The sequence below is a fragment of the Dermacentor albipictus genome, chromosome 3 (genome assembly GCF_038994185.2).
Source record: "Dermacentor albipictus isolate Rhodes 1998 colony chromosome 3, USDA_Dalb.pri_finalv2, whole genome shotgun sequence".
NCBI classification, from domain to species: domain Eukaryota; kingdom Metazoa; phylum Arthropoda; class Arachnida; order Ixodida; family Ixodidae; genus Dermacentor; species Dermacentor albipictus.
In genome coordinates, this window is record NC_091823.1 from 108,184,723 (window position 1) to 108,210,662 (window position 25,940).

At 46.4% G+C, this 25,940-nt stretch overlaps 1 protein-coding gene across 2 annotated transcripts in view; it reads left to right on the plus strand.

Annotated features, from left to right (window-relative positions):
• LOC135904875 (uncharacterized) overlaps positions 1-25,940 on the plus strand; it is a 116,543-nt gene that overhangs the window by 86,061 nt on the left and 4,542 nt on the right. For both annotated transcript variants that reach the window (XM_070535920.1, XM_065435863.1), the window contains exons 7-9: positions 9,757-9,861; positions 16,242-16,399; positions 25,715-25,835. In XM_070535920.1, the coding sequence (XP_070392021.1) occupies positions 9,757-9,861; positions 16,242-16,399; positions 25,715-25,835 (384 nt within the window). The remainder of the gene's footprint in view (positions 1-9,756; positions 9,862-16,241; positions 16,400-25,714; positions 25,836-25,940) is intronic.

Genomic DNA, 25,940 nt, shown 5'->3' on the forward strand with positions numbered 1-25,940 from the left:
TGCCAAAGAACATGATCAGGTACGCAACGTACATGTGAGCACGAAACAGGTCAAATTCCTAGAAGCCAGGGTTCATTTCCACCATTGGCGTAAAGAATCGAATAAAGTAAGCAACACTTGCGGATGCGCTGCCATTTCCGTTGCTTTCTCTAAATCTAAGAGAAGTGTGAGATTATTCTCAAACTTCTCTAGTCTGAGCTATTCCGCAAGACAGCAGCACGCAGCAGTCACGTTCAGAAAAATACTGGTGGGTTCGGAAAGAACGCTTTAATTAAAAAAAAATAATTGAGGAGCCATTCGATCCTTACGGGGCAGACGCATTCTTCGTCGACGCCGCCAAATATGGCAGCGGAGACAGGTTTGCAATCACGGTCGTTGACGCGCGCGGTACACTTATCAGCGCCGCATCAATTTACGCTAAACACGCGAATGAGGCGGAGGAAACCGCGATAGCCTTGGCTCTTCAAGCCGCAAAAGGCCCAGCGACGATTTTCTCCGACTCGCGCACGGCGGTTAGGGCTTTCTCGTCCGCTCTAGTCTGTAAATACGCAGCCGACATCGTCAACAGATCCTTTCGTATTACTACGCGAGAACACATTGGAGGTCATACATTAGCGTGGTTCCCGGCGCACATGAACGATGTAACTAACCAAGCGGGTTGCAACCCTAACGAGCGGGCCAACTGCCTGGCGCGTGAATTCACGAACCGCGCCCGAGATAACGGTCCGGCTCTCCCGCAGGATTGCTCCTTCAAAGATAATCTTACGACCTTACATGAAATTACATCACATTACAGACTAAGCAGAAGAAAATTCCCTCCCCCCAGCCCGAAACTCAACAGGGCTCAGGCTGTTACTTTCAGACTTTTACAGACGAGATCCTACCTCACCCCTAGAGCGCTGAGTTGGATAGACCCGAACTTCCCGCAATCGTGCTCCAAATGCGGTCACGCGTGCTGCTCCTTCGACCACATGCTCTGGCTGTGCCCGTACAACGCGGGCTCCGACTCTTTCATAACAAGTCCAAGTGGGACGCCTTGCTGAAGAGCTCGGATTTCACAAACCAACTACAGGCCGTCCAGAGGGCCCGCGACGTCGCGGAGAGTCACCACCTCCCTGTCCCGTCGTGGGCGGAGCCACCAACTTGATCGGGGAGCCTTCGGTCCCCCCAATCGAGTTCCTCAGGACACTCTACATAAAGTTCTTGTCACTGTCACTGAGGATCCATTGCACATTGTGAAGGTGCATGACCAGTGAAGCTGTAGCACATCACACAGGGTGAGACAAGGGTACATGGTATTTATTTTCACGATTTGGTAATGGTAGTTGGCCATAAGTCTGTGATTACTGGGATATACTCTGACTCGTTTGGATACAACGTTAGACAGAATCTTCGCCAAGATTAAATACATACACGACCGTTGTTGAGTAGTTGAGTCACTTGGATTGGCGTGGCGCTTGAAACGAAACTCTTCTAGTATAAACTGAGGGAACCATTTCTTCTCTGGTTTTGAAATGTCCACATTAACGTCTCCAGCGATGCGTGGTCATGAACTTTTTGATATCACACTTCGGTGTGACGGGAGATATACACACCGTGGAGATCACAATTCCCTCTTTCATTAGTACGGCACAGATATACCCACAGTCGGTGGCGTTGTCCTCTTGGGAGTCAAGGTTGTATGGTAGGACATACATCTTGTCCTTGGCGTGTATGGCAGTGCCTCCTGCTTGTGGGTCGTGGGTCCATGTGCTGTTCACAAGCGATTCCAGTATAGCAATCGACTTGAAACAGTGCATCTTTATTTATTTATTTATTTTATTTTAGCTATTTTAATTTTTATTAGAGAGACAGTGCTTGAAGCCAGCTGTCTTACCTTTGCCGCGGGTCGGCCCGCTATTGCACTATCACCGGGATTGGCGCATGCTTACGGTCGTTATCGTTGACGCACGGACACGAAAAATTCATGGAACCCAAAGACATATACAGCCTAGCTGTAAAAAAAACAAGAGGTAAATTAAAATGGACACGTCGTGCTGTTCGATGTTGCAGCATATATCAAGCGACAGAGGGAGCCGAAGCGAGTGCCAAGATTGCCTCGGCATGCTGTTCCCACGTGATCACCTGCTTCGTCACTACACACAGATCTCGTGCATAGGAAATGAAATCTAAACTGATCAGTACAAACGATATCACAGCAAACTATTTAGGGCTTGAAAGTATTCTTTCTAGGGATTAGAGGCGTAGCGCCTTCATTTAACAATGAAACCGACAGCTCGGATATGCCATGTTAATACCATTTGAGAATCTGTCTCCATGCGGGTTCTGTGTTTTCTATACAGTAGTCATATCCGTACGACTACTGAAAGGGCTTAACTGATTGAAACGCGGTGTGGCAACATTTAACGCATGAAACAGCAGCAGGTGGAAGGCATAGGGGGGAGTATAGTATCGAAATAGCCGACGGGGAACGGATAAGATAGAATACTCTCTCGGCGATAGTGACCCCAATTCTAAACCACGCCACCGGCAACAAGGGAGGACAGCCGAAAGAAGTGCAGAAGCGGTGACGGGAAGAGAGGGGACACGGCGCTCGGGAAACCTTGACCGGCCTGCAGCCGCTCGCGCGGGTCCTCTCTCGCCGGGCCCGCAACGACAGACGCACGCGCTTTGCATAATGCATGAGCCCATCGCGCACGGCTGGCGATCGAGAAGGGAGCGCAGATACTGCGGCAGTCCGCGGCGTGAGCCTCCGCTCTGGCTCCACCTGCAGGCGCGTGTTGCCCAGCGGAGGCGGCCACGTGGCTTCTTTGAGGGCGTCTGCGAGCTTCTCCCGCCGGTAAGCGGTCAAAGGAGAAGCCAGTCGAGAAGGCCTTCTGGTAACGATAAGAAGCGCAAGAAGCCGTGCATGAGCGACATAACCTAAGCCTCGATACGCAGCTCGCGCGTGGATGGCTAGCGTATACGAAGACGCTGTAGGGACGCGAGGCGAGTTCGCCTGCAATAATGACCAAACCAAATGGGCGCACCCTTGCGCTCCGCTCTATTGGCTTTGCAGCGGAGCCACGACAGCGTTCTGCATTCCGCTGCTGGCATGGGCATTGTACGCACAAACGCTGCTGTGCAGCTATGTGTATTCAACGCCGTGGCGCATACAGTGATCTGAACGCAAAGGATGGTAACAAACTTCAAGCTGCAAACGCAAATGGCTTAAGAGGGGACGACTCGCGCTAGATTGTCATAAAATGAAAGCTTTCTTCTCCTTTTACCTCATCTTGTGCACGATTGAGGTTAGAGTCTATAGCGCAGGTGACTCCGTCTCAGTGTAGGCTCCCTAATTGAGGTTGAACCGGGCACGTATAGCCAGGGCTCTTTTTCTTTTTTTTTTTTGGTCGAGGGGCGGGGGGGGGGGGTTAGAGCAGGTCTCTAGCCTTCAGTGGTCCAAAGTATTTCCTCTAATATATAGGTATTATTTATTTATTAGAGAGAGAGAGTGAACTTTAATAAGCACCAGCAGTTTTGTCGGCTGGGCCTAGGCCTCCCACGATGGGACGTCGAGGTCTTGCCTCTTCGCCGCTTCGTAGGCCTGCTGGGTCGCCCAGAGTTGGTCGTCGAGGTGGGAGCTGCGCAGGGCGGCGTGCCATCTCGACGAGAGGGTCACGGGATTAAGGTCTTGGTATTGGTGTTTGCACTCCCATAGCATGTGGGGGAGTGTTGCCGATTCAGTTTTACAGACCTTGCACGTCTGGCTCGGGTAGATGTCGGGGTATATAGTGTGATAGCGTGTGAGGGAGGGGTATGTATTCGTCTGTAACAGGCGAAGGGTGGTTGCCTGTGCCCTGTTTAACTTGCAGTGAGGGGTGGGGAAGGTTCTTCTTGCGAGGTAAAATGACTTTACAAGGTCGTTGTATCTTGTAAGGCGGTCGCGTCCTGCGGGTGCACCTGCACCGTCTCCGGCACGGTTGACTAGTCCTCGTGCTACGGAGTGTGTAACCTCGTTGAGGTTGGTGAGGTGCGGGTGGACAACGCCGGTGTGTGCTGGGATCCAGACGAGGGTGATCTGATTTTCAGACGAATGCGGGGCTTGTCGTAAGATGCGGAGTGATTGATGAGAAATGCGACCTTTGATGTAGTTGTTGACTGCTGCGCGAGAATCGCTCACTATGGTGTGACAGGCTGGGTCAAGAGTGGCCAGGGCGATGGCCACTTCCTCGGCCGTCTCGGCATTTTTGGTAATGATGCTGGCAGCATGTCGGAGCAAGCCGCCTGCTGTGGTAACCGCCGCAAAGCGCCGTCCATCTTGGTACTCAGCTGCGTCGACGAAGGTGACGCCCGCGGTGTTGGCGTAAGCTTTGATGAGGGAAGTAGCTCGTGCCTTCCTGCGTTCTTTGTTGTAGTCTGGGTGCATGTTTCTCGGAATAGGGTCGGCGTGTATCCATTGCTGAATGTCGCGTGGTATTGAGTGTTTATCTCCATGTTGACGGTGGTAGGTTATATTAAGCTTGTTTAGAATGCTGCGGCCCGTTTCCGTGAGAGTAAGCCTCTCTAGTTGAGATCGACGTTGGGCCTCGATTAACTCGTCTAGCGTGTTATGGATACCTAATTGTAGTAGAAGTTCCGTGCTGGTGTGGTTGGGTAGTCCTAAGGCTTGCTTATAGGCTCCTCTAATGATGATGTCCAGTTTAGACTTCTCAGCTTTGTACCAGTTGAGAAAGGGCGCAACATAAGTGATCTTACAGACGACAAAAGATTGGACAAGGCGGATGAGGCTGTCTTCCTTCATACCCCCTCGCCGGTTGTTTACTCGTTTCAGCAGTCTCGATGTATTGGCGGTCTGTCGAAGGATCTTTGAGATAGCCGTAGAGTTAGCTCCGTTGGCTTCTATGGTCATACCAAGAACGCGGATGCAAGGGACCACGGGTATAGGTCTGCCATCGCTCAGGTTGAGCTCTATTTCCTCGTATTGGCGTTTAGTTGTGGAGCCCCGCGGGGGGCGTCCACGGAGTGTGGGGCGGTATAGGAGAAGCTCCGACTTTTCAGGGGAACAGCGGAGTCCCGTGCCTTCAAGATAATTTTCTACGACGTCAATGGCGTCTTGTAGGGCAGTTTCGATTTGGCCGTCACTGCCCTTTGCAGCCCAGATTGTAATGTCATCGGCGTATATGGTGTGTTCAATGCCGTCGAGTTTTTGTAGTTCTTGGGCTAATCCAATCATAACCAGATAAAACAGTATTGGGGAAATGACAGAGCCTTGTGGTGTGCCCGTGCTGCCGAGGGAGAGTTCCTCCGATCGAATGTCTCCGACCGACAGGAAGGCCTTCCGATTGGATAGAAAGTCACTTACGTAGTTGTAAGTGCGTTCTCCAAGGTTGAGCAAGGAGATGCGCTGAAGGATGGTGGAGTGCCTTATATTATCGAAGGCGCGCTCGAGGTCGAGGCCCAAGATCGCCTTCGTGTGACGGGATTTGCCATCTAGGATCTGATGCTGAAGTTGGAGCATAGCGTCTTGGGTGGAAAGATGCTGTCGAAAGCCAATTATCGAGGGGGGATAAGCACATGTGTCTTCGAGGTGAGTGTTTACACGGGTTAGGAGTGCGTGCTCCATGACCTTGCCTACACATGAAGTTAGTGATATGGGCCGGAGATTGGCGAGGCTAGATGGCTTACCGGGTTTGGGGATGAGAATTACTTTGGCTGTTTTCCATGTCGGGGGAATGGATCCCTGGCGCCTATTTATTTATTAGTTTATATTTTATTTACTTATATATTACAAAAACCTATACGCTTGCAGATTTGGGAGGCGTAAGATTACTCAGTGAGAAGATGGCTTGATAATTCTACTACGCCAAGCTGTCTCCTACCTATACGTACTTTCTGTAGCTTTATACGGCACTGCGTTTAATACAGCCGATTTATTTTCTTTTAAAATATGCCGTTTTGGGCTGGGTTCAAATATTCGCTTCGCGAGCGCCAAGGTTTCACTTCCCTTTAGGTAAGCACAACTCCCAAACTCCATGAAATTGAAAGCCTACTCACCCAACTGTAGCTGCTTTCCGGACGTAGAAAACACAATTATAAATGTTGAAAAGCAAAAATAAAGCTTTGGTCTTCATTGTACAAGAAAGTTGAAACATTAACGTATTTTATTGGATTTCACGCGACAGAACCGCAATCTTATTAGGACGCACATCGTTGTGGGGCACTCCGAATTAATTTTGACCATCTGGGGTTCTTTAATGTGCATAAAATCCAAGTACGCGAGCGTTTTGCGGCCACCATGACCGGGGTTGAACCCCAGAACTCGAGCTCTGCAGCGTGACCCCATAGCCACGACTAAGTATGCAAGAATGCTGGTGTACCAGTAATTGACAATGATATATGGGTTTTATTGGCGCAAGGTAGCCAGAGATGACAAAAGAGTGCCAAGAAAAATGGTATGAAGCAGTTTATGAAGTGGTAAATGACATATGGTAATTGTACCATGGCTGTATAGGGGCCTAAAAGCGTATGGTGTAAATGGCGTAAAATATATGGACACTAAAATAATGACAATGGCACCTGATGTGGGTAATGACGGTGACACATCCAACATATGAGTTTGGAGGCGAAGATACCTGTAAATATTGCCGCTTCGGTTCCTTGGCTGCGCCAAGCTTTCGTTTACCTTAACTCAAGTACCGGTATAATCTTCTGTGGAAGAAAGGAGTGATCAGCATTCCATCATCTCGGGAGGGCGCCCTTTTACCTCATGTACGAACCTGCTGAGATTCGATCAAATGGTAAACTACCGTATTGAGAATGACGTGGGCGATGGCTGCACTACTAGCCTTGTTGCATAAGCGGACGCAAAGTACATGACGTAATACTTCCAAGTCCATTATCAGTTGGGAGCGTGTTGCGTGAAAGCCGAGGTGCGTCCAAACTGGGAATATGCGCACCGTGATGAAGGAAACATACCAAACAATTAAGCCCAATAGGAGACACGGTGAGTAAATTTGGTACCCAACATAAACAGGTGTGTTATCAAAGCCGCCTTATAGAGAGCCTGCGAAAAAATGTCACGCGTGCGACAGGCACCAATCTGGCCTTGAAGTGCTGCTGGTGGTATGAATGCAACAGGAAATTTGTCGAGTTGGCGCAATTACGAAGCACGCAGATCAGAAGATACGCGTAATTACGGAGGATTTCACAACGAACAAGCACGGCCCCTTTTCTTTATTTGAGCGTTGTGGTATCTCAGTTGCTGGACAAGGAAAAAAAATATCAATACATATCGCGGCAACTACTAGCTCTTGTGCTCCATAGATATATGCCCTGACCATTTTTCGTGTTTTTTTTTGGTGTCTTTCGTATCGCATTTATCTTCCTGCCTTGATGATTCGCGTGACGAAAATTAAGCTTCAGCAGGGGCTGAGCGCAGGCATCGTTCACTGGTTCTGCTCAGTCTCTCGTCGTGTTTAACGCAGCGTCGCGCAGCTGCAGCACCTTGGCCGATTTGGCCGTTGCGCCCGCAGGACACGAACGTGCTCGGCAGTGAAGCGCCTGGAAAGGAAAGGGTTAACCGGGCTGCTATTATTCTGCACGGTGTCTTATACCCGCGATGTCGTCGATTTTCACCATGCGTGCTCCTTTGAGCCAATCGTAGCAGACGTGATCGCTGCGACTGCAGACCACCGAAATCAAGATGGTGGAAACCGAGCGCGCCCTGGATTTGCATAGCGCTCCTAATAGTCCTACCAGACGGAATCGGCCCCACTGATACTAGGACCTGCGCAATGACGACGTGAGACTATGTGGGAAAGCTCAACATGTTTAAGATTGCTGGCGAATTTTAATATGCACTTCGGCGGTCATTCGAGTGTTGGCAATAATAAACGAGTAATTAGGCTATGTGCACTGCATTTGGGAGGTTTTGTTGGCGAACTTTAAATAATCGGATACTTGGTCCATGCTAATGCTCCGCTGAATAGAGCCCAACAGAGTTTTCTTGCTGGCATTGAGCTAATTAATACGATTGGAGTTGTAAACTCTTATAAACTCTACCTATGTTGGGTGTTGAATACGAGGATTACATGGACATTGACATTCGTGTGTTGTGCGTATAATGTGTCTGCGTTTTGTCTTCCTTTTATTTTGCACAGTGGACATGAACCTTTACTTAACATAGGTGCATATAAGGGGGGGGGGGAGCTCAATGGGCAGGCTTTTTCTGGTTCTGGTTTGATATTTTGTTTAGTTTAGTTTTGTTTTTGTTTTGCTTGTATTTACAGTTTATTGAGTACACTCACTTTGTTCGTGTGTTTAGGGTGCGTATGCGTATTTATGGGGAAATCAGCAGTTTCATTTTCTTAACGGTCACCTCTATGTAGTCTACTTTCCCCTTTTGTCTTTAGTTCATCAACAAAGTGTGAGCGCATCACTGCCTCTGCGTCACTGCCATTAAGTCAGGGCTTGCTCAACTGTTTGAAGCCTCATTACTGGACAGCCTTGCAATTACACTTGCTCTTCAGTGGTACGTACGTTGAACGTTGTGACGAGACGGTGCGACCTGCTGCTTTCTATTTCTTCGTGGATCAATGGCTTAAGTGAAACTTGAAACCGGAACAGTGTCACGTTAACCAGTGGTCGCAGTGCGCCCATTCTCTTTTACGACACGCCATCGGGCGCACGCTATAGTTTTGCGCTTGATTTTGTTTTGCGTCACAAGCGGTAATAGCCAGTATAGCGTGCCGGGCGTCGTTAATAATTAACGCCGTTGCGCTCCGTACACAGCCGTTTCCCGCAGAGGTGCTCGTCGATCGATTATCGCTCAAAATGTCTGCTCGGTGGGCACGAACGTAACGATCACTGTCTAAACAGAAGAACGAACGGCGAGAAATGAGAGCACCAGCCTTCGCTATGAACAAACTTTCTGGAAACACTATTTTCAGGCATAACCAGAAACGCCGAATCTAGTCGCCATAAGTTGCAACGAAAAATATATAAATAGAATAGCAGCTTGGGCTTGTTGGTTTTCCATCCTGCTAGTAACAGCGCAAAATGTAGACAAGAGACGAGACAAGAAGACACCACAAGCGCCTGTTGTCTCTTGTCTACATTTTGCGCTGTTACTAGCAGGATGGAAAACCAACAAGCCCAAGCTGCTATTCAAGCGAAATACATTTCTAGTACCTCGGGCCCTTTTCAATGTTTCACTTTCGACTTCCCAGCAGCGCTTGTGGTGTCTTCTTGTCTCGTCTCTTGTCTACATTTTGCGCTGTTACTAGCAGGATGAATAAATAGACTGCTTTCGCCTGCAGCCTAATACTTCAAGCACCGCGTCGTTTCTTTATGGAGCTAACGCGCAGTTATAACACAACAAACATGTTATAACGAATATAATAAGCGAAGCATGGTTGCGGCCAGTTTGTTGCAGGCAGCCTCGAAAAACTTGGGGAGGAAAAACTTCGAGAAAAAAAGAAGGACTGGAGTGCTGCAATGCAAGGTGTTTCACGAGAGCCAGCATTGCTAAGAAACGAAAAAAAGTAACAGAAGGAAAGTCAGCTAAGCATTATTTTTGTGAATGAGTTATTAACGTGTCTTTCTGTGGCGCCATTTCGAAGAAAGGAAGGGATACATTTGAATCGCATTTAATTGGTTGGTTCTGGCGTTCATTGGTAAACTGTTTGCTTCCTGCTTATCAAAAGAATCGTTGCTTCCTCCTCATATAGCCATAACGCGTTAAGAATTGTTCAAAGTTATCCTGCCTATGTTCAGGTATGACTGGAGGCACATGGAAACCAAGCAAACCCCCGAAGAGGTCTTCGTGTCAAGGCAAGGTGTCTGCAAGGATTACTGCCTTTTGTTCAGCGATATGTGCAGGTGGGTGACGGCGTTTAATTAGATCGTGTTTGTTCGATAAATACGATAAATATATACTATACACCTCATGAACTACATCAGGAAGCGTTGTGCTTTGCTTGTTGCTTCACTAATGCGACATATCGACTTCTACATGTCGATACGCGTGCCGCACGACAAGAGAAAGAGGGCAAAACTTTATTAATCTCAGATTACCGATGGCTGTCTGAGAAGAGCCCCTCATTCCAGGGGAAGGGGAGGGAAGGGCGAAGGAGGGAGGAGGAGGTGTTCTGTAAGCGTCCACCTAGTGGACATTCCGTCGGTTGCTAAAATGCTGATTGGCTGGGGACGCCTGTCTTACTCTGACGGGTATCCCAGCCCAGCCAATGAACACTTCAGCAGCAGACGAAATGGGCATACCACTAGCTGGACGCTTACAGAACACCTACCCAAGTTCCCTCTCTGTCTTCATGTGGCATCTTGGCATTCTCCAAAACCAAAATGTCACTGACAACTGGTGGAGAAAGAGATGTGTGCGTTCCCGACGAAGGCTACGTGAAGCGGTGCGCCGTGCACATGTGTGGGGAATCAGTGCAGGTCGCGTGCAGGAGACGCACTCGTTCTGCACGTAAACCAAACTAGCCTTTAATTGGCATAATGACATTTTTTTTCTGCAAAGTGCAGGGCAAGTCGAACTGACTTTGGCTTGGTTCATTGGTAGGTTAAGGTGTGTAATGTAGGCGGCGTTAGCATGGCAGTCTGGGCCGGTAATTGCTCCATCTGTTCGTTTCTTTCGATGTTCACGAATCTGCTGCCACATGTCTATTAAATCATTGTCACGTAGTGCAAACAAGTAGAAAGCATGAAATGTTACGATCTAGCCTCGGTTCTTCGGGGAACTTTATCTTCTACCCACACGAGTCTGGACATTCCTTCGGTCGCTTTGGACCAAGCCACATAAGCCGTGTGCGTCAAAGGGCTTAACTGATTGAAACCCACCCTAACTATAGAATAAGAAAATGATCGGCTCCAGTGCGGGCGCTCAGGAATGGGCGAGACACCTCGCCATTGTGCACAGAATTTTAAGAAATTGGTGACTCGACAAAACTTAATTTGGCACTGCCGGCGCTTCAGTATCGAAAGGAAGGCTCTACTTGACAACCTGCCAACGAGAGGTTCTGCCGGACTCTATAGTCGAGTAGTGAACTTGTACAGATGCTTCGGTAGATGCTCGATTTTCGTAAAGGCCTTGGCTCTATTGGATGACCTGCACAGCAGGGACAGCTGCTAGGCATGTTGTCTGAGCAGGTGCTGTCTTGCGCCTCCACCTTCTTGTATATGCAGGCCTAACAACTTTATTCCGATGTTTAGTAAGTACTGGCACACCTTTGCTTGTTTATATGACGGCTGATGGTCGTAATCTGCAGTTGAAAAGAAGCAGGAGCTCGGATCATGCTTGAGCAAATTTGAGTACTGTCACCAGTTGTACTTCGAATGAAATTAAGGGCCACGTGGCAGCGTCCTGTACATGTGCAAAGTATACTTGTCTGTTCCTAAAGACACCTTTTGAGAAATTTGCGCATCGGTTGTGCGGATATAACAAATAACTTTCACTGCGCGGACGTGCGCCGATCCCTTCGTGCTCCGCTTGCGGACACTAGGGGAACGCTTGACCACTTGCTTTCACAATGCCCAACATTTAGTAGCTGTTCCTCTGTACTGCTGAGCGAATTCCACATTGCAAAAATGTTTAGTCTTAAGCGTGTTTTCTCGTCGCACTGCCTCTTCAAAGGGGATAACTTAAAATGGAGAGATATGAAACTGTTCTGTCTGATATTTCTGTACTCCCAATGCTGTCAGAATGATTACATAGTTTTCAACTACGTCTTTTGTCATCGCACGGCTAGTTAGAGCTTCGTTGTCGTCTTCTATACGTATTTTAAGGCCCTAACTGTAACGGTGTTACTAGTGCGACAACACCCTTAACGGTGTAAACTTTTTTACAGTGTAGTAAAATATCTTTCTTGGCCTTCGCTGAATGACACCTTTTCATTTTCTGAAATGTTGAGCTTCAACTCGATGCGAGGCTAGCTGGGCTCGAGTTTTTGTTAACTTCGCCACGGTACTCTCGTCTGTACTGCTATACACTGTGTATGATATGATGTGTCGTTGTGTTGTTGCCTCCCTATTTCCCTTTGTTTTTGTCCTTTTCAAACGGGTGGTCATGGTTTCCTTTTTAAGGAGACGATTGCCAACCTGCTTTTCCGTCTCTCTGTGAAGTATAGTATTTGTGCATGTTTACACGATCAGTATAGTATTGCGAACAGATATATGGTGTATTATCTGCCCGACATACTTATTCCGGGGCTTGGTATATGCGAAATGTGATAAGGTATTAATGACTGAATTAGCGAGTAGACCATATTTGTTACGTCTTGCTCAAGTTTTAAAAACGCGTCCTGTGCCAATATATGTATAGCGTATACTATTTTATTGGATCGTAAATATTGTATTTATTCGAAGTGATTCGTAAGTCTATTGACGATAATCGGCCTCATTATTTCTCCAACACAAGAAGTTAAAGGTATGGTTTTTGTGTTTAACGTGATAATGGCGTTGTCGCACACCTCGCTGGTTCATTGCAATAGGTATTCTTAGTCACTGTTAGTGAGCTTACGCAGCTGAACTTTGGTCATGTGCTCCAGATCATGTGATTTGCTTTAACATATGTAATCGTCCCTTTCACTTCCATAATGTCATTACACTTCCATGAGGTGCGATTTATGTGCAGGGGAGCCCGTGTAGTATGAGCACAGGGGCTGGGATGTCGCGACTATGTACGTGTTTTTCAGTTCATTTATGAGTTGGCCCTCAGTTTCAGACACACTAATAAGCTTAGTGAGTGTTTCCTGGATTGTGTTTACGTAGTTCTATGACGATTTATTAGCCTCCTTATTATGCGATAAGTGTTGCCAATATGGTAGGGGATGTTACGCATGTTGTGTTCCACGTCTCTCCCACGAGGTGATAGCATTCAACTATTCTTTGAAAAATGTGTTTGAAGCGATTTTTGAGTCCCCTCTTGTAGCTCCTTGTTTTTAATATTTTATTCAACGCATGCGTGGCTTCACAACTGAGGTGCAAGAGGTGCTTATTTGTCTAGAGTGATTTGTGGTTACTACTATTTCTTGCGCATGTACCTGTGTCCTTGCTCATACCGTCTCAAACCATGTTTACACGATCATTTCGTGCGTGGGGTCATTGCTTTACCTGCGGAATATTTCCTAATGGCCCCTCTCAAGTGTATTGTTCTGCTGCGATGTCTTTTGTGTGTGTGTGCAATGTACTTGTATAGGTTGCGGTCAGTCGGCACGTCGTGAGTAATGTGATTTGTACTCTACCTTTTCTAAATTCCGGTAAGTTGCCATGCTATCAGTGAGATTATGAATTGATTCACAGTGGTGCCATTCTTTTCTTTTTGTGCAGCTGATTGCTTTAGAGATTGTTAATATTATAATACCATAAGTTCCATGAAGCATTGAAGTCACGTTCTATCAAATGAGCAAAGTATGCCTTCAAACACAGCACCACTACATCAATAAAAAAAACAACCTTGCGTTTTCTTGAGTGTGCTGCTTAACTTGTTCTTGTCGTTAGGGTGTAACTTTCAATGCTGCATGGTGGTTCAAGTGGTTGTCTCTCCACTAAGTCTCTCCAGACAAATGTGGTGTGGGTTGTTCGTGACCCACGTACCCCGTAGCCTGTTAGCGAAATTAGTTGGTGGACCTCCTTTAGGTATAAAATGTCAGGTATTTCTTCTTCTGTCACCACGTACTTTAAGAATAGCAGCGTACGATGGTTGGCCATTGTCTTGCAGTTGAATTGCTATACGTTGCCTGTTTATTAGCCATTGCAGGTACTTTGGTCTTATGCAGAGACTGTTTGTTGTGCGACTGAGTGGTTTGTGAGGAACGTGATCTTCTTTGCAGGTTTGTTTTATTTCTAATGCGTAAGGGTAAACTATGGGAGTCTTGTTACATTTTTATTATCTCTTATTTTATATGCCTAAAGAATTGCGCCAGTAATTGTATGTTGGCTGATGCTGCGTCATCCTCTTCATCGTACATCATCATCAGCCTTCATGGCACCACGCCTCGTGTCGCACTCGTGTCGAACTCGTGTCGCTTATTCGTCTTCTCATGGACGTACTCCTAGCTCTCTATCGCTACCAGCTCCCTTAGTATCTCTTCGCCAACAGGACATTCACCATCTTGACACACTCATAGGCAAAGCAACAAAATTGCTTTGTTCCTCTCTATCAGTGCCAGTAACGACCACCTAGCTGAGCTGGGCGTGCACGACAGTACAGAAGAGATCATCCTGACTGATGCATCACAACCAGAAACTTCGTCTGAGCACCACCACTCAGGGGTGCCACATTCTGACCAATGTCAGCTTCTCTGTCTCAAAGTCCCCCTCCATGACCTCCACCATACTTTCGTCATCATGCGGGGCACTTCTACCAATCGCGCCATTAGCTCGCAACATGAACACGTGAACACACACAACGCCGCGCGGGTCGAATCGGATATTTTAAACATTTCATCCACATTCATCCAAATAATGACTTCTATTACACAGACATTAGCGTCTCCTCACTGGGCTCTGCCATTGTGGTTCTTCCGAATCGTTATGCCATCCTTCAGAGAGAAGTCCTCTCGGTTACAGGTCCTATACTTGCTTAACTACATGCGATAGTAGCTGCTTGCCGCTATCTTCTCCCCGTCACCTGTTCACCTGCCTATCATATTCACAGATTGTATGGCCACCTGTCATCTCCTCTTACGCGGGGAACTTCCTACACTCTTAGACAAAGGTACACCCTTTGGGGTGTATATCTGCCATACAACAATTATCGTCATCTGCCTTGCTTGCGTTTTCTTTCTCGAAAACGCCGCGCCCGCTACTTTCCTGTCGGGAATATTATGTCATGTTGGTAACGCGCATGCCGTTCGTTACTGGGAAGTACCGGGCTCGCCGCGTTAAAGAAAGGAAATGCGGACAAGACAGATGACGAATATTTTTGGGGGGCAAAAGGGTGCAATTTTGCTTAAGAGTGTACTCCTGTTACACATAATCTCCAAGTTAGTTTTCTTACACCTGTTAAGATCGTGTGGGTAGCTGGCAACTCAGGACTGTCGGGAAATGAATGGACTAATCGAATGGACTCGCCTGTGAGACCATTTGCCTGGTTCCCGGCTTCCCTGGGCCAAGATAACATGATTCCCGACCTCCTCCGATTTTCCTCCAAATCTATCGACTTGGCCGCCGCGTGTTCCGCCTTTGCTACACGGTCTATCTCGCGCGCACGCCGTTTTTATCCGACAAGCTCAGGTGCCTTATTTCTCCCACACGTCTACGTCGCCTTCGCGCATTCGCTCAGGAACAACCTCCTCCGCGATGTCACAGGTGTGGCGGGCATCTCAGTGGCTCTCACATACTGTGGCCCTGCTCTCCTCCTCACCCTTCCCCTCCAACATCCGCCTACTTATCCCCTACGCCTGCTTGGTTGACTGTCGCAGCCTCACTGCGGGCTCAGCCAGCACTACCTGAGAGCTTTCATCGCTGAAGCAACGAAAGGCGTGCCCAGTGGCACCCTGGACTGAGGGACCCTCTTCACAACTGCTGCTTTTATCCTTTTTTGAATAAAGTGTTTCATCATCGTCGTGACCCGTTTGAATCGTGTTATCTGAATCTGGAGCCGAGTCATGGCTGGCTTCTGTTCACGTTTTCAGTTTGTGCGGGATGCGTTTTCAGTGACGTCTTTGCATGCGAGTCTTGTTTGTTCAGGTTTTCTTGTTGTTGTTTCTTTGTCCTAGCGACCATGATACTCTTCCTTTTGTTGCGGTGCAGTTGCCCAGGAGGTATGGTCCTATTCAGTCTCAGAAAAGTGCGAAATATTCACCAAGTTTGCACTGGGTGGTGTTTGGGCATGCTGGAAGCGTACCGATGTGTTGGTGGCCAGTTCACTGCCATAATTTATCATGTTTGTGTAAGTTATTATAGAGCGATGCCAAAGAATGTCGCATCGATGCAGGAGAGAAGACATGCTCCCGTTCGACCTAAAACGTGAATCACCTAGAGGAGGGGGCTAGCTAAATCACGGAGTTCGTAAGCAACGTTTGTAGCTGTGGTCACGCGATATGGCTAGCTGCTCGCGTGCAAGCCAGTGTTTGCTTGCGTGCGTGAATGTGTTTCGACATTACGTGATCTCGGAACACATGGGAAATCACAACGTGTGCGCAATGCAGCCGACGGTTGGGGCGAAGGAGCCTCAGGCTCTGCGAACTACCTCTTGCTCAAGCGACCGCATTAAATAAATTGCCATTTCTTTTGTGCAGGCTAGCAGGTATCAGAGAAAAGACTCTGCAAGGCTTCGCCAAGGGTTTCGACTATCGTCCTGGTCACCAGTTTCATCCGGGCCAAGACGTCACCCACGCCTGGAACGCGGTCTTCATCCTAGGTGCATGGAGGCTTATCGACAACACTTGGGGCACAGGTTGGTATTTGATTCAGGACGCGACACCAACCATATGCCGGCTTTCGACAATGTAAAGAGCGGGAGTTACACGAAGCACTTTTATGTGCAGTAGGCTGGCGAGCACCTGTAGGCAGTCTGACATTGATTTTAAATGGTGACGTAGTCGCATTACTATTGCAGACGCTAGCCGCTGTTTTGTATACACCCTCTAATGTTTAACGCTGTTTAGAGTCCTTATTGGTGCCATTTTGATAAGAAAGCTAATGAAAGTATATCCGTAACGACCTCTATCTCAAGGAGAGCATCACGACACAGAAATAAAGGAAAGCTGGCCGACAGCACTTCAACAGCACCGCGATCAGGTGGTTACTAGCGCACGTCACCACCCCCACCGACGGGGGCTTTCTAACTTGAACACCACTCTGCGCGAGAAATGACCCGCCGCGCATAATCAGACCCCCTCTTCGAGCTCGGACCTCCTTGTGCGAAATACGCGAGAACGCTTAGTCACATACAACGACATCACCAAGCACTACCATTTAGGCAGGCGGATATTGCCCGCACCTCACCCCAAACTGAAAAGTCGCCAGGCAGTCATCTGGCGACAACTACAGACACACACGTTGGCCAGTCCGGTGCGATTGCGGCACATTTTCCCCGCGTAACACCTGAGTGCTTTTTGCGAGTTATGTCAGGCATCTAAAGTGACGCTCTCGCACATGTTGTGGCAGTATCCTGTTACATCGGCTAAAATGGCAGTAGCTCCGGAGGCTCTTGCATCGGAGTGGGCCGCCGCTCTGCGCAGCTCCAACCTCTAGACACAAGAGTGGGCAGTCCAGCGGGCCCAAGAGGCGGCGACGAGGCAAGGCCTCGAAGTCCCCTCATGGGAGACCCGAGCTCGCGTCGTTAAACTTTGCTGGATTTTCTATAAAGTTGTTTCCATGCATTGTAAATGGTTGCAATAGCATGCGCGAACTTTAACACAGGGGCTGTCACACGGTAATCAAGCAATCTTGTTTATTGCGCTTATGATACACTACATTGTACAATGTGATTTTCTAAGCTGCCGTCCAATGATAGCAGTGTGTTGGAGACTCGCTATAAACGTGACCAACGGTACAACCGCAGATTCTAAAATCGGTAACACACGCCAGCGAAAATATGGCTTCAGCGCAATTTACTGGATTTATGTGTGACTTGGCCTCAATAACTGATTCAGACGCTCCCGTAGCACTTAAAGAACCTAAAAGCGGTGCTATGGGCTGGAAAGTGGAAGCGAAAAAGGATGGAATAGGATAAATTTACGACAAGGCGACAAATCATCAAATAAAATATTCGCTGATTCCATTCAGTTCTCGTATTGAACAGCTGCCAGAAATTTTGATGTTTCTTCTAGCAGCTTTGCGATAATCCTTAGTGATAACTTGGTTAGTTGCCAAGTACGATTGAAGCCAAACAAATTGCAGCACCTAGCTAGTTCCCACATTGGTTGGCTAAATATAATTATGAACTGAACCAATGTAATAATTTGACTATTCGATATGGTAACCTAGATGTTGGAATAATTTCCGAGCGACCACGAGAAAATTATTCGCAATCTACTGCGGATAATCAGTGGAAATGATTTAAATTATATGTGATTTGTCCCTAATAAGTGATTCAGACACTCAGCTAGAATTCAAGAAACTGAGGAGTGCTACTATGTGCTTGAAGATTAAAAAAAATAATGGTCCGGCATAACGCGCAACGCGATTTGTGCGGATTTTCATGCTTGCACAATGACGAAATTGATTTTCTTTGTTGTCTCACGTGTTTGAAACGTTGTCACCAGGTGGGAGTCATCAATATTATGGTTTATTACCGCTTCTCATAAAAAAAAAACTTTGTTTTGTGTAACACTAACCACCATCTTCTTTTAGCCGAACTTGGGTGCTCAGAGTAGATGATTTTCACAAAAGTGGAAGAAAAATGTTGGGCTTCTGTAATAGATGCAAGGAATTGCACCTTACTACACCAAATTTTTTTGTGTGGAAATAAGTAGTTTTTACTGTAACAAGCAAATGGGTGGGTCTACAACAAAAATAAGAAGGAAAAAATGGGCACACTTCAAGGAACACCAAATAAGCACCAATTAAAAATGGACAAGGATATGAGTGGGCTAAATTACCGAATGAAGATGCTGGGACATAAGTAGTTTCACCCACATAATGTATTGTCAGAGTCCTTGTATTCTTAAGCTAGAGAAATCACGTATAAACCAGTGACATCAGTTGTCAGTGTGCGAGCAAATGCCCTCAAACCTAATGCAAAGCCGTTCTAAGTTGGCCTAGTGCTAACTTCAAGGTACGAGCGGAGCACGTCATACATCTAAGAATCAATCTACTATATCCTTTCAAGGGTTTAACATTAAAAGGAAAAACATTCTATTAGGTAAATTAATATGACAGTAAAAGAGTTTTGTAGCTTCGCTTAGTGGCAATGGCTCACGCACTTCGAGCCAAATGGTTGATTGGCTTTTTGACCTCGGTACGCTTGAATTGCGCAAGCTCGTGTATCGACGAGGGACCGCGCTCTCCCGATAGTAATCAGCAAGGACATATAGAACTACCGTATTTTCGCGATTCTAAGTACCCCCCGATTCCAAGCACCCCCCTCTATTTTCGCGAAAAAATTGGGGAAAAAATGTTTGCATGCGAATCTAAGCACCCCCCCCTATCTGTTACGAAGAGCGCGTAGCCAAGACCGCCAAGCACGCTTGCTCGCTCTGTCATCGAGCCGGAGCCGTCGGAGTCCCGATGTGGAACGGCGTTCGCGGTGCGATCTTGCCGCACAGCCGGACTGTAGAGCTGCGCGGACTCGTGAGTGGTAGTGACAGTGACTAAGCATCCGACACGAGCAGTGGGCTCACGGTCTGCACCGATTTTTCTTTTGGATGTTTGCAAAATAAAATTTTATTTCTCGCACCCGTCTCGTCGTGATGTTGCAGCGAAAAGGGGGAGGAAGAGTCATTCTAGATTTTTCGAATCTAAGCACCCCCCCTCACTTTGGGCATCGCGATCATGAAAAAAAGGGGGTGCTTAGAATCGAGTAAATACGGTAAGTTACTCAGGTTGTTTGCAATATGCATCACTAACCATAAAGGATTGCTGTGCGGATTTGAATATGAACAGGCGGTGGCCGAGATATTTTACAAGGTATTAAAGTAACATTAATATAGCAAAAATAGTTCTGCTATTCTTTATCACACCTGAGATATAATTGATAAATAATACATAACAATACACATAACTTTAACGGGAATAACCCCGGCTGCCGCTAGTGCAATTAGTCGCATTAAGGAGGAAGGGGAATACTCAAAGAAGTGCAAGTGTTTTACTGGGCAGTAACCTGGCTAGCTGTTCGTGATCTATGCTGCTCAGATACGGAAACAATTACTTTTAAAGTCACCTGTAACTTCGACAACATAGCAAGTAAACCTAAAATACTTAATAGGCTAAGTTAATCCGGTGTCATAAGCTTATATGCGAAAACTGCCTTTTCTTATTGAATCCAACTTCTTACACTGAAAGGGCCTATTTTCCTGCTCGTTTATTAATTTAAAAAATTAAATTATGGGGTTTTATGTGCCAAAACCACTATCTGATTATCAGGCACGCCGTAGGGGAGGGGGGGGGGGATCCAGAAATTTGGAGCACCTGAGGTTCTTTAACGTGCACCTAAATCTAAGTACATGGGTGTTTTTGCCTGTAGCCCTATCGAAACGCGGCCGCCGTGGCCGGCATTCGATCCCGCGACCTCGTGCTTGGCAGCCCAACATCATAGCCACTAAGCAACCACGGCGGGTTCGTTTGTTAATGCGAAGCTTGCGTAAGAAATGTCAAAGTCAATTTCCATTAAAAACAATGTTGAGGAAATAAAAAAGACGAAATTTGTGTAATAAATAACATATATGAAAAAAAATCAAGAATCTCGGTGCCTTTCAGTGCAAAATAAGAGAGGTGAACCCTGTCGTAATGACGTCATCGCGACCACTGTCATGATGAGCTAGTACAAGGACAACCTGCACGTTATCGCGATCCGCCTCTTTCCCATTTACCACCTGCGTCACTTAGAAGATGCACGGGTTGTTTACCTACACGTAACAATTGACCTTCCACCGATGGTGACGCTGGGAATGGCACTCCGCTGACTAGAGTAAGGAGACTCTAGTCAGCGCCTTTGTCTAGTCAGTCAGCGCCTTTGTCTAGCCTTTGTCGTCTGCTACGTTCCCAGCAAGAACAGGATATTTCAAATCAGTTATTCTTACTCTGATCAACTGCACGCTTAGCTTCGTGTTTCGAAATTACTGTCTAATTACTAGCCTTTGTCGTCTGCTACGTTCCCAGCAAGAACAGGATATTTCAAATCAGTTATTCTTACTCTGATCAACTGCACGCTTAGCTTCGTGTTTCGAAATTACTGTCCATGTTATGAGTCAGCTACAACACATCACCATAATGCATCACCACACAGAATACGATAAGCTTGAGTCAGCATAGCTTTGGAATCGAAGCCAGATTTTATGACTCAGTCACTAACTTGCAAGCCGACCAGACGTAGTTTAATCAAAAACATTATACAGGCTGTCCCATCTATCATGCACCAAGCTTTAAAGAAAGACTGATCATCCTACGCGAATAAGGCCAAGATCATATTGATCGAAGTTCAGTGAAGCAACCGCTAATAATTTATGATTCCCTGACACGCTAATAAATTTATTATTCAATTGAAATTAAATAACCATATTATTAATTTTTGCGACAATCGTGAAGGTGTCAATAAGGGAGTTGTAGATCATTTTAAGAGATGTTGAAATGAGATGTTTCCAGTGAGAGAAACATCGCGTGCTGTTTCTTTTTTTTGGGGGGGGGGGGCGAATTGAGAAAACCCGCGAAATATGAAAACATTTCATGGGACTACGCGTGACCGCGCACTAGCGCGCACCGGATAGCAGCGCAATCATACGGCCTCTGTTTGATGGAACTCATTTAGCGAACAGTCTCGATTAACTAATTACGTGTCAAGGAATTTAAAAAAAACATTACCGGCGGATTCTCATTATACTTCGAACGGCATGGACTTATTCGCTTCACTGAACTTCATTCGCTGGGATAATAGATCTTTTATTTATTTATTTTTTGAAGCTCGGTGCATAATAACTTGGACATCCTGCATAAGTTTGTATTTCGGCTGATTTATTCGCAAAAATGCAAAAGAAGAAGAAGAAGAAAGAAGACGCCGGTGAGCTTAAATTTAGGAATACGTTGAAAAACCCCAGGGGATCGAAATTAATTCAGGGACCTGCACTACAGCGTGCCTCATGAAGTCATTATCATAGGTCGGCGAAATAGGCATAACTCGCTCACAAAATATATTTTTTGCTTAGGGCGGACTACGGCTTTCCGCCTGCTCCAAACCAATACTTACCCCTCGTTACAACGTTACAACAATATCTACCCAGACATTTGCCCCAATCCCACATGCCATATCTGCAAGACACAGCCAGCCACACTTCCACACGTGCTTTGGAATTGTACACCACAATACCCCAACTTCATGGAGCTACTAGATTGCAACGTTTTCTTCTAAATCCAACAAACCTTATCAAAATTAGCGCATTGGTTGCCCCCTCCTCCTCCCCCCCCCCAGAAGAAAATAAAGGAAGCATTTCCGTTCCCACTCATTTCATAGAAGCTCCCGAGCTCAAGCTTCCTTTTAAGATCGAGAGCAAAGCCACTAAATGTTACATAATGAATCACATAACGCGGCAGCTTTTATTCGACGATACTGCACAATCCTCTCACAACGTCATCAACCGGCCTCGTTATGGCGAGCTACGTAATGCTCGCAAAATCAATCATGTCAATACAGCTTTGAAGCGAAACCACAGAAAAGACCTTTAGAGCGCCAATGGGTGTGCCTACGTTACCTATACTCTGCCGAGCTTCAGCTGCCTTAGAGAGGAGAACTAAAGTACCTTGTGTCGTTGTCATGTTCCTAACCATCTTGCTTTAATTACAAACATAACTATTCACTTTGTCAGTCCCCGCAGCACCACCGCATAAAGACACCACAAGACTCCCGTGAGTGCATTTGATTTTTGACACTTCAGCGAATCATTATAATTTCAGTGTATCCCACACAACTAATGGTGTTTCCACTTCTTGTTGGCTCCAACCGTACGGTCTCAGAGGCATATCCAGCTCAAACATCTTGGCCGAGCAGCTGTGTCATCTTTGCAAAACAAACCTGTCATAAGTGTTCCTCAAACAATATAAATCTAAATGATTGATCTGAGTTGAGCGTGTAGCAATAAAAGGGGTGGACCGCTGGCCACTGCCAATCGGCATACTGATTACAACTGATATCTTCAATGCGTTTTACTTTGTGTTGCTGCCTCTTGTCACGGACGTGAAACAACACACCTTTGGTCCGCAGTGTACAGAGAATATGGGGACGACAGAATCTCGATTTCAGTGCTATAGTTCAGTCCTCGTGCGAGTGTCAGACGTCTCGGTCCACAAACGCGAAACTTGAGTACTTTACCATGTAATACAACAGTGACAAAGCAAGTTCTAAAGCATTAAAGTCAAGGTAAATGTTGTAGAAATTATATATGTAGCATGATTTTGTTACTTGCTTGTTGCACCACTGAAAAAAAAATCCCTCTGTTCGCTCAACCGGGTGTTCCATTCTACTTTTCACTGTAGACTTCGATTATCCGTCCGAGCTGCCGCTTCAGGAATTAAAACATCGCATGAAAAGTTTGCAGCGCGTTAGAACGAGCTCCGTTGCTCTGTTGGCACAAACTGTAACGCTGCCTTCGAGAAGTGAGTTCTTAACAAATTTATATAAGTTTTTACACAAGAAAACAGGCGAAAAAGTTATGTGAAAGGATCGTGAGAAGATTAATAGCATAGCAAACTAGAGCGAAGAAACGGAAATTCAGTGGGAGGCACACGTAAGCTGCGCGGACTCTACCAGATGACATACGCGAGTACTGGCCCTGACGACCCACAAGTGGCACTCGCGCCGTCCCTGTAGGTCCTGCTCGGGGCTAATTAGTTAACCGTAGCGACATCTGCGCTGCGCTGAGCTTGCGCCTTGTGCCCTCTGGCAACGCCTACAGAGCTACTGATAACGAGCTGACACACTTAGTGAGCAGCGCTTCGTGTGGCGCCTAGTGTCGCGAAGTTGGCGCTAAAGTTGGCAATACCACTGGGAAACTTAAGTGGGGAAAATTCTAGAAGGCGCCTGGACCTACGTACTGGCTCCGATTTGCCTGCAAATTTCGTCCGCATATTTAATGAGCAGTATGGGCAACGGAAACGCAGAAATCTGAGGATAAAAATCGTTTGGCATACTTCGTAACCTTTAACTAATTATATATATATATATATATATATATATATATATATATATATATATATATATAATTCGTAGATTTTGCGTGCTGACACCACGATCTCATTGTGAGGCTGCGGGTGACTCCGGAATAATTTTCACCACCCGGGGATATTTAACAGGCACACGGGCGTTCTTTGCATTTCGCTCCCATCGCAATGCGGCCACTGCGGCAGCATCAATATTCACCTATGCTGCATTTGAGGTGTCAGGGCTAGTTTGCGCATTTATTTAAAAAATGGAATGTATAAGAACTTGAAAATGTTTGTTGCGGCGTTTTATTTACATTTGGAGCAACAATATTCGTCCACGAACGGTACATTTCTTCATTTTGGACGTCATTAATAACAGAATGGGCAGAGGGATTATTTATGCAGTCTAAAATATAACGAGCATGTGGAAGTGGCCGCACATGAATTGCTGCGCGATATTAAATTAGTGAGCCCTCATGTGAGCGGGTTCGATTTGACACCACTGCTTTTGCATGTCGATTGTTGTCTTGCAGTGCGATTGCTTGTGATCTTATTTTGCGATCGCTGTCTTTGCAACACTTTCCACCTGCCCTTACACAATCATAACCGACATCATTTCTGTCATAAAAGAAAGAAGAGAAACGTTCTTCGAGTCATTAGACGGTTGAACAATCGTTTGTTGATGCCCCGTGTAATTTCTTTTAAATACAGCAGCAACGGAGTGTTGCAGAAATAGAAATTACACACTGCAACCTACAAGAAACGAGTGAAAACCACACATGGCGAGAACACAGATAACACTGGCTCGTCCATCGACTCGGCTTGTGACTGCTTGCCACCAGCGCTTTATGGGCTCTCTATTCGAACCATTTCAATGTGCACATTCTTTCTTCGTTTTGTTACATATTTAACAAAATTTTGAACAACAAATATTTACGGGGCTTGGCTTAGGCAGCAGCGTTTCTGTTCCTTTACTAAAAACATAGTTTCTGCATGGTGATGAGTTTGAAACGCAATATACAACTGCGGCGCCATCTCTGGTAGGGACGGGAAGTTGGACGCGCTGTCCGGGGCCTTGTATAAGTGAGCATGTATTGTTAGCTTATCCGGTCACGTCGTACGTTCTCTGCTCCCGTATACGTCTTATGGTGGGCCTGGCTTACCGGTGTGCGTTCAATGCGAAATGGCGGTAATTAAAGCGGTGTGTTCTTTGCTTCTTATCAAGCACTTGGAGGTCGGCCGACAGATACATAAGTAACAAGCCGGTTTTAATACAATATTGGTAGGCGCCTAGATTCCTCTTTCAGCTGGCTTGGGACTTCTTTGAAGAAATGCAGTAATGTATCCGATACTGGGGGAGGGGGGGGGGGGCTTTTGAACCAGAGTCCCCCACCATAGCAGTCCCTCTCTCTCCCAATTAAGTCATGTGCACAATTTGTGGTCTCCCTGCCTTTCCTTCTTCCCTTCTCTTGCTTGCTTTATTTTTAGAAATTGGGCAAATGCATCAATGCAGGACGGTGCCATGTGATGGAAACATTGCCTTTTCTACCGCTGAACTTCTCGCTCGCGGTTGTGCTGACAAAATTTTCACTTTGACAAGAACATCCATCAATGACAACAGTTTGTTGTCCTAAACTTTACGTAGTTTGCTCACATTTTTATTAGAATATGAGCGTGTTCGTCACGGACTTACATTACGATTCCTTACAGCCATAAGATTTCTCCAGATGCTGTGAAGGACGAGACAAAATTTTGTAATGTGCACTGTCTTACCCTGTAGCCCGGTAACGGATGCCATGTGATCTGAAAGTAATTCTTCAACAGTAAACGATTCAGGATATGGGTCAGTGTCAAAGCAGACGTGTTGCTCTTTGTAATGGTGTTTTACTTCGCTTCCTTTCCTTCTTTTCTTGCACAGGCTACACAGACCACACCGGGAAGTTTATAAGGAAAATCAACGAACATTTCTTCATGACCGACCCTGAGGTTCTCATATGGACGCACTTTCCTTACGACGAGATGGAAAAGAATTACTCAAGGTGAACCGCACTTTGTTGCGTTCGCTACGCTCGCTTTCTTGCGCTCTCACCTGATGCACACCACTAGAGCCTGTATGTGAACACGGAAACAGCCTACTTTTTTCT